Raw genomic sequence first — 9636 nt, 5'->3', positions numbered from 1 at the left:
CTTGCAAATGGTGATTAATCATGATTAATGAAATGAATTAATCCAATAACAAATGTATTCATTTCACAGCCCTACCCATAACATTACTATGTGTTCTTGTATTTATTGTCTTTCTTGGAAAATGATAATGCATGGAAAAAAGACAGAGCAGGTAAAAGCACACACATTTAAGTTTAATGAAAAGAGAGTGGAGGTTTGGTAAACATTTTGTCGGTGGCACTACATACATTCAGCATCATTGCGACTCTTTCACTTCAAGCCCGCATCAGTCCTGTGACAGAGAAGCAGGAATAAATCTTTTTACAACATAGTGTGGTTTACATCAACATATGTATGTACTGTATATTCTAGTTCATTGGATGGTTTGTCAATATAGCACAAGCACCACTAAATGTCTACCAGGAAGTTGTACTTTGCACTCGTCTGCTACGGATGAGTGCACAACAAGGAGACGTGTACCAAAACCGAAAATAGAAAAAAGTCACATTCCACAAAATTGCGCCTTTACGAGGCACACCACCTATAAAGGAGGACAGTGAGCACCCATACTGTACACTGCCGGGGGGGGGGTCACATGTTCACCAGGATGGTTCACATTGAAGCCAGACTCATCAATCAGAAACCCCCAAAAACAAAAAAAAACCCAGAATGTGATCAATTCTATCATTTTACAATGCAAACTAAATGACAGCTACCACTTCATGAATAAGCATATTTATTATCTGTACATTTTTATACATTCAGCTATGTGCTCACTGCAAATGGCACCTCAACTTAGCAATTCTTTTTCTTATAACGTGTCTCACCAGCTATGGAAAACCTTGACGTTGTGTTATTTTGTCAAACACGTTAACACAGGAAGCGTCGTATGACAGCAGCTTATGATATGGTGGAGCGGTAGAAGCACCTCAGCGAAACCTATAGAAATATTTCAGTGGCGTGATGGTGATCTATTGCTTTTTTTTAAGTTCTTTTTTTAAATCAATTTTACCCTTTTTCTTCTACGACAGAGTATTAGTGCTACATCGAGAAAAAAAAATCGGAGATTTCGAAACTAATGTAAATTTACGAGAATAAAGTCATAAATGTATGAGAAAAAAAGTCGTACATTTACTAGAAGTGAGTAATTTCAATCCAAAATGAAACTACTCCGTTTTGCTGTTAAATGTACAACTTTTTTTCTCGTAAATGTATTACTTTTATGACTTTTCAAAAAAAATTACCACTTAATTTTCAAAAATGTATATCTTGTCTTATGTCTTATGTATGTCTTAACTTTTTTTCTTGAAAATTTACAACTTTATTCTCGTAAATCTATGACTTTTTTTTTCTTGTAAATTACAACTACATTCTCGGAATATTAACTACTTTTTTCTAAAAAAAAACTATACGGCTTTTATTCGTACAATTGTGACTATATTCTTGTAAATTACCGACTTTATTCCCAAATTATAACTTTTTTTCCCCCGTACATTTACAATTTCATTCTTTGAATATAAAAGTCTTATTTCTTTTATTTTTAAAGAATGTACGACTTTATTCTTGTAAATGTAAGACTTTTTTTTTCTCTTAACTTTATTGTTGAAAGTTTACAGCTTTAGTCTGGTAAATGTATGACTTTCATAAATTTAAATTTTTTTTTTGTCATAAATTGCCATAAATTGACTTTATTCTTCTGCATTTCCAACTTTTTTTTCCTCATAAATTTACCTCTTTTTTTTCTTGAAAATGTATCAAATTCTCAAATTTCTGAATTTTGATTTGATAATTTTCAAAAATGTACTACTTTATTCTCGGAAATGTAAATTTCTTTTGTAAATGTACAACTTTTTTGTACATGTAATAATACCATACTCTCAAAATTATAAATTTCTTTTCTTGAAAATTTCTGACCTTGTACAACTCTTGAAATCTCACATTTTTTTTTCAATTTTCAAAGTGGCCCTAATATTCCTTTTTTTTCATGTTTTGGAAAATATCACAAAAATCACCGCAAAATAAATTAAAAACAAGCAGAGGCGCTCATGAATTGGATGTAATATTCACATGGAAGACAACATATACAATATCAAACATATTTCTAGAGCAAGACCACCAGTGGCTCCTATACAATGTGTGTATGTGTGTGTGTCTGTGTGTGTGTGTGTGACCTATTACTACTTCTTAAAATGTTGAAAAAAAAACGCAAAATGAAAAATCGTTCCACCAGCCTTTCAGAAACACACTTACTCTTTAACATAGAAAAATACTATACCAAAAAAAACAAATACAAATATATATATATTAGAATCTGTTAGGCATTTCTATATAAATGGGGGAGTATTTTTAGGGTTACATGGTGAAATAAAATAGAAAAAAAACAACAATATGAGAAATCAAAAATAAAACAGGTGATTCTTCAGGATTTTCCATGTTAATTGGCAATCTTCCTCGCTTTTCTAATACTGCAAGCGTCAAGGAGGAGGCCCCCTGCTGGAGGGTAGCGGTAGCGCACGCGAATCACGCTGAGTACCGACTGTATAAATGTGATATAAGTGTGTGTCTGTGTGTGTGTGTGTGTGTGCCTCTTAAAAGTCGCCACATCCGCACTTCTTATGATTATGTGCCTTCTTCTTCTTCTTCTCTTGTGTGCGTGTGGATGGTCGACAAAACAACTTGAAAGCCTCCGATCACTTCCTGTCACGTGGCCAACTTCATGTGCGTCCGTATTTCTTTTCCCGCATCTCCCTCTCGTCCGTAACCGAGCCAGGCTGCACCCCTCTGTCCTCAATGGTGGCTGTTGTGTTTTTTAAGGGGGGGTTCACACTGGGGAAAAGGAGCAGGAGTGACGCCTCATCACTCAATTGGAAATCTCTGGAGCCTTTTTTTAGTTGACGCTCAGGGTGTTGTGATACTTGTAGGTCACATGTCCTATTTTACAAGCATTGTAGTCCTTAATATATAGATAGAGGTTTTATATATCTTCTTTAGAATCTCTCTATTCCATCTCTCCTTCCTTTCTTTCTTTCTTGCTCTCTTCTGGCGTCCGCGAGGCAACGCTAGACGCAACCCATGCAGCCGCACTTGATGGTCTTTTCCACCTCCTCGCTGAAGGAGGTGCCATCGCTGCACTCGAAGGTGTATTTCCGACGTTTCATCCGCTGGCTGGCGCAGCAGGCGCCCGCCTCGCACACGCCGCTGCATTCCACCCAGGACACCATGCGCGTCGTCTGGCAGATGGCGTAGCCTCGCTGCACCTGGTAGAAGTCTCGCATCGGCTCGCCTCGACACTCCGACTCTGGACAGGAGAGACCACAAATGGACCTCAGGTCATTTTTTCACTTTCATTTTGGCCAACTCAGAAATGTTAACACTTTACAATACCTACAGAAACCTAAACACTACTCATTAGTTCCTCATTGGCTCCTCATTAGTTCCTCAGTAACTACTCTAAATGTATGTACCTTGGTCATTAGTTCCTCAGTAACTACTCTAAATGTATGTACCTTAATCATTAGTTCCTCAGTAACTACTCTAAATATATGTACCATAGTCATTAGCCTAAGTAACTACTCTAAATGTATGTATCTTAGTCAGTAGTTCCTCAGTAACTACTCTAAATGTATGTACCTTAATCATTAGTTCCTCAGTAACTACTCAAAATGTATGTACCATAGTCATAGTTCCTCAGTAACCACTCTAAATGTATGTATCTTAGTCATTAGTTTCTCAGTAACCACTCTAAATGTATGTACTTTAGTCATTAGTTCCTCAGTAACTACTCTAAATGTATGTACCTTAGTCATTAGTTCCTCAGTAACTACTTAAAATGTATGTACCATAGTCATGTTTTCTCAGTAACCACTCTAAATGTATGTACCATAGTCATTAGTTCCTCAGTAACTACTCTAAATGTATGTACCTTAATCATTAGTTCCTCAGTAACTACTCAAAATGTATGCACCATAGTCATAGTTCCTCAGTAACTACTCTAAATATATGTACGTATGTAAGTAACTACTCAAAATGTATGTACCATAGTCATTAGTTTCTCAGTAACTACTCTAAATGTATGTACCTTAGTCATTAGTTTCTCAGTAACTACTCCAAATGTATGTACCTTAGTCATCAGTTCCTCAGTAACTACTCAAGATGTATGTACCATAGTCATAGTTCCTCAGTAACCACTCTAAATGTTTGTACCATACTCATTAATTCCTCAGTAACCACTCAAAATTTATGTATCATAGTCATAGTTCTTCGGTAACCTCTAAATGTATGTACCATGGTCATTAGTTCCCCAGTAACTACTCAAAATGTGTATGTACCATAGCCATTAGTTTCTCTGTAACCACTCAAATGTATGTGTAAATGTATGTAGCTTAGCCATTAGTTCCTCAGTAACTAGGAATTACTGAGGGTGGAATTGAACTGGGGTCACTAGCTGTGTGGCCTGCACGCTAACAGATAGATAATAGAGTTTAAAGAAAAACTCTAGCTTCAGAGTTAGAAGTCTAAAAAGTCATGAAGTGATGGGTCTCCAACCTGCGTCACAGAGTTGTCCCGTGTAGCCGCTTTCGCAGTGACAGTAGGCGTCTCCCGTGTCTGAGATCTGGCAGCGGCCATGCTTGCACGCCAAACGGCGGCAAGGATTGAACAGCTCCCCCTGCTGGTTGCAAAGTGCGCCACGGTAGCCCTCGCTGCACTCGCAGCGGTACGACTGGGTGTCCAGTGGAATGCAGCGTCCGTGGACGCACCTGGGAAGACACAAAGTGACTTAGAATGCGCTGAGTCATTGCTGGGACGTTCACGGACGCTGCGTTGACGTACTTGCTGCCCTGGCACGGGTTGCTGGCCGGCTCGTCGCATTGCGGCCCGGTCCAGCCCGGCTGGCAGTGGCACACGGGGCCCTGGAGCCCATCGGGCTGGCAGATGCCGTGGACACAGTAGATCTTCTTGCAGGGCTCGCAGCCCGGTACCACGCCGGGTTTCATCTGGGTCTTGGTGAAGTCCTGCAACTCGTTGTTGATGTACAGGTTCTGGATGCAGCCGTGGAAACTGGAGCTGTTCTGGATCTGCCACAGGCGGAAGGCGCTGGAGTGGACTCCGACTGGCATACCTGGAGGAAGACCAAGGAGATGTTTAGGAGGGGGATGGCGGCACAGCAGGAGGACAGACGGACAGAAAAGACAGGGAAGGTATGAGTGGAATGGAGGAAAGGCTTTTAGTCAGTGATGGGCAGATCCATCCCAAAATATCAATACTACAGTATTACTACAGTATTGATATTTTGTATACTTTGATAAGTTTGGGGGAGAAGCTCATATTTCACAGACGTGTGCTTGTCAGTCCTAGACGAGGTACGTAAGACAGCTGAGCTGGGTAAGAAAATTCAACAAACAATAAAGTCGGAAATTTGCATTAAAAAAAGTAAATATATGATTTTTTTAAAAAGTTGTACATTTAAGAGAAAAATCATAATGTGATGAGAATAAAGTCGATATTTACGGGAATTTTTTTTTTACTTTATGTAAATGTTATATATGTTACTTTCCCTCTGACATCTATTTCTTGTATATTACATTATTATTCTCTGAAATTTGACTTTATTCTTGTAAATGAATACATTTTTTCTTGTATATTTATGACTTTATTTATGTAAATTTTTCCATTTTTTTCTCATAAATGTATGACTTTTTTCTCTTGTAAGTATCACATTTGTCTTATAAATGTACAACTTTTTCCCCGTAAATGTAAATTTTTCTCGTATATTTTTGGGGACTTTATTCGTGTTAATTTACAATTTTTTTCTCATAAATTCATGACTTTTTTTCTTATAAGTTTACCACTTTTTTCACGTAAATGTACATTTTACTCAGAAATATAGCCTTTTATGTCTTATACTTTTTTCTTGTATATTTACGACATTATTCATGTAAATTTAACATTTTTCTCTCATAAATTTACAACTTTTTTCTCTCATAAATGTACATTTTTCTCATATATTTTTAGGACTTTATTCATGACTTTTTTTCTCGTATCAGGATTACTTTTGTCTTATAAGTTTACAACTTTTTTCACATAAATGTAAATTTTACTCAGAAATGTATGTCTTATGTCTTATATTTACGTCTTTTTTCTTGTATATTTATGACTTTATTCATGTATGAATAAATCTTTAATAAATGTATTATTTTTTGTCTCATAAATGTATGACTTTTCTCATGTAAGTATGACGTTTTTTTCTTATAAATTTACAACTTTTTCCTCTCGTAAATGTACATTTTACTCAGAAATGTATGCCTTTTATGTCTTTTTTTTTGTTTATTTACAATTTTACTCTCATAAATTTCCTACGTTGTTGACTTAATTTTACTCTCCAAATCTCATAATTAAATTTTTCAACATGGCACTAATACGCCATCATACAATCTGATTTGGTATGGCTAAGAACATTTGGGGCCCATCTCTGGTTGGAATGAAGAACATCAACACAACACGACACAAAGGACGTTCTGAACAACTAACGAACACAGTCATGAGTGGGTCAGGATGAGGATGGGGAGGTTAAGGAGGTTGGTTGCGGTGGATACAAAGCGAGGTGGAGGGTGGGGTTGGGTGGGGTGGGAGGGGGTGATTGACAGTAGTGTAGTAGTAAAGAGTGCCTGAAGAGGAGGGAGGTGTGTTCTGGAGAGGGCCCCTACCCCCCACGTATAGTGGAGCCTCTCCGTTGAGGGGTCGCACCACCCCCAAACTGTCCATGGTGGTGGGGAGACCCCCGTCGATGGACAGGTTGACCATCTGGTCAAAGGTGACGAGCTCCACCGTGTGGAACTGACCATCGTTGATGGTCTCTGTGCTGGTGGGAGGAAACAAAAATGTTCAGACAGGAGTCATTTATTGTTTCCGTGTTGTAGTAACAGTGGCTCACCTGTAGATGGCGTGGCCCGGCTGGCTACCTGGGTCATAGCTGACCTTTACATGACCTTGGTAGAGCTCCACTGCGATATGATCGTTGTCTCCATTGTATAAGAGGATCCCATTGTCCTCCGCTGTGGACACCTGCAGTCACATGAGGCAGGAAGAGTCCCAAATATGCTCCACATGTACACCAGGTGGCGCTGTGACGTGATTATAGGTGTACCTGCAGGGTGATGTTAGCCTGAGGCCAGTTCTTGAGGTCAGACAGCAGCAAGTACGAGTCTCTGTCCACGAAGTTGACGCTGACCAGCTTCTCGCAGCGAGGGCCGCCAAACTCGGGAGGACACTGGCAGAGTGCACGACCCCCCCGCTCCACGCAGGGGGCGTCGTTCTGACAGTCGGCCAGCTCGCACAAGGACAACAGCGATGGAGCGATTTCACACAGCTGACCACTGCAGAGGACATGAGTGAGGACGACGATGAACTATTTATGTTTATATTTTCACATGAGAATTTGAGAAATTTCAGAAAACAGCAAAAAGAGTAAAGTTCAAATATTACAAGAATAAAAAGGCAAGAAAAAGAGATAATAGTTGGAATAAAAACAGTAAAGAGGAATATTTAATTCACAAATAAAGTTGAAATTTACATAATATGGAAATTAAGTAGGAATTTTACTATTAAATAACAACACATTGCACTTTTCCTCAGTTGTTATTGTGCCTTTTCCAGTCATTGCTTTCTTCCTATCACTGATTGGCTGATTGGCTTTTCAGTACCAACCTTTTTTTTTAATGATTTTGACTGATCTTCCAATGCACACGGAATATCATCAGAAAAAAATGCTTCTACCTTTTTCCTTCTTTAGTAATCAGCAGTACAAAATAGGTAAGTTTCAGGAAAATATCGATTCCCAACAAAAAATAAAATCAGAAAACATGTATCTTTAAAAAAAGTGGTTATTTTGATGATTAAAAAAACAACAGTTAGTTGAACCTGTGTTGTTCTACTCAAAAAGTAACTCAAAATGTATGTACCATAGTCATTAGTTCCTCAGTAACTACTGTAAATATATATACTTTAGTCATTACTTCCTCAGTAATTATTCAAAGTGTATGTACCATAGTTATTAGTTCTCAGTAACTACTCAAAATGTATGTCCTATATCCATTAGTTCCTCAGTAATCACTCAAAATGTATGTACCACAGTTATTAGTTTCTCAGTAACTACTCAAAATGTATGCACTATAGTCATTAGTTCCTTAGTAACTACTCTAAATGTATGTACCATAGTAATTAGTTCCTCAGTAACTACTCAAAATGTATGTACCATAGTCATTAGTTCCTCAGTAACTACTGTAAATGTATGTGCTTTAGTCATTACTTCCTCAGTAATCACTCAAAATGTATGTACCATAGTTATTAGTTTCTCAGTAACTACTCAAAATGTATGTACTATAGTCGTTAGTTCCTTAGTAACTACTCAAAATGTATGTACCATAGTCAGTAGTTCCTCAGTAACTACTCAAAATGCATGTACCATTTACTTCCTCAGTAATCACTCAAAATGTGTGTACCATAGTTATTAGTTCCTCAGTAACTACTCAAAATGTATGTACTATAGTCAGTAGTTCCTCAGTAACTACTCAAAATGCATGTACCCTAATCATTACTTCCTCAGTAACTACTGTAAATGTATATACTTTAGTCATTACTTCGTCAGTAACTACTCAAAATGTATGTACTATAGTCATTAGTTCTTCTGTAACTGCTCTAAATGTATGTACTATAGTCATTAGTTCTTCTGTAACTGCTCTAAATGTATATACTTAAGTCATTACTTCCTCAGTAATCACTCAAAATGTATGTACCATAGTTATTAGTTCCTCAGTAACTACTCAGAATGTATGTACTATAGCAATTAGTTCCTCAGTAACTACTCAAAATGTATGTACCACAATCATTAGTTCCTCAGTAACTACTCAAAATGTAGACCACAGTCATTAGTTCCTCAGTAACTACTGTAAATGTATGTACTGTAGTCATTACTTCCTCAGTAATCACTCAAAATGTATGTACCATAGTTATTAGTTTCTCAGTAACTACTCAAAATGTATGCACCAGTTATTAGTTTCTCAGTAACTACTCAAAATGTATGTACCATAGTAATTAGTTCCTCAATAACCACTCAAAATATATGTACCTTAGTCATTAGTTCTTCTGTAACTACTCTAAATGTGTGTGCTTTACAACTAATGACGAACAGTACATTTAGAGTAGTTACTGATGCACTAATAACTAAGGCATATAAGACATTTATAATAGTTGTAATTAACCTAACATGCATGTTTTGGTTCCTCACCTGTAACCTTCAGGACATTGGCAGGTGTAGCTGTTGAGCTCGTCCACACACTCAGCTCCATTCTGACAGCGATGCTCCTGGCAGTCGTTGTAGTCTACACTGCAGTCATCGCCAACATAACCAGGAGAGCAGACACACCTGACACAGACAAACACAACACTCCATGACTCTCCACTTTGGGGAGAGTTGGGTTTTCGCTTGGGTTTTCACCGAGGGGGCTGGGGGGGGTGGGGGTTGGGTCCACACTCATATATTTTTAGGACTTTATTCATCTTAATCTACAAATTTTTCTCATAAATGTATGACTTTTTTCTCGTATCAGGATTACTTTTGTCTTATACGTTTACAACTTTTTTTCACGTAAATGTACATTT

General features: G+C 37.7%; 1 protein-coding gene across 4 annotated transcripts in view; it reads right to left on the bottom strand.

The window, feature by feature from the left end:
* Window positions 1-152: 152 nt before the first annotated feature.
* The window catches only part of slit1a (slit homolog 1a (Drosophila)), a 127776-nt gene continuing 118292 nt past the window's right edge, over window positions 153-9636 (bottom strand). For 2 of the 4 annotated variants that reach the window (XM_058058542.2, XM_058058543.2), the window contains 7 exons: window positions 9263-9400; window positions 7124-7352; window positions 6911-7041; window positions 6645-6838; window positions 4810-5098; window positions 4525-4736; window positions 153-3277 (listed from right to left, as the gene is read on the bottom strand). In XM_058058542.2, the coding sequence (XP_057914525.2) occupies window positions 3039-3277; window positions 4525-4736; window positions 4810-5098; window positions 6645-6838; window positions 6911-7041; window positions 7124-7352; window positions 9263-9400 (1432 nt within the window). In that variant the 3' untranslated portion in view covers window positions 153-3038. The remainder of the gene's footprint in view (window positions 3278-4524; window positions 4737-4809; window positions 5099-6644; window positions 6839-6910; window positions 7042-7123; window positions 7353-9262; window positions 9401-9636) is intronic. The other 2 variants (XM_058058544.2, XM_058058545.2) reach the window with 1 other exon arrangement.

The sequence above is a fragment of the Doryrhamphus excisus genome, linkage group LG20 (genome assembly GCF_037039965.1).
Source record: "Doryrhamphus excisus strain RoL-2023G ecotype Guam linkage group LG20, RoL_Dexc_Guam_v1.1, whole genome shotgun sequence".
Taxonomy (NCBI): domain Eukaryota; kingdom Metazoa; phylum Chordata; class Actinopteri; order Syngnathiformes; family Syngnathidae; genus Doryrhamphus; species Doryrhamphus excisus.
The sequence above is the reverse complement of the archived record's forward strand: the minus strand, read 5'-3'. Positions and strand labels throughout refer to the sequence as shown.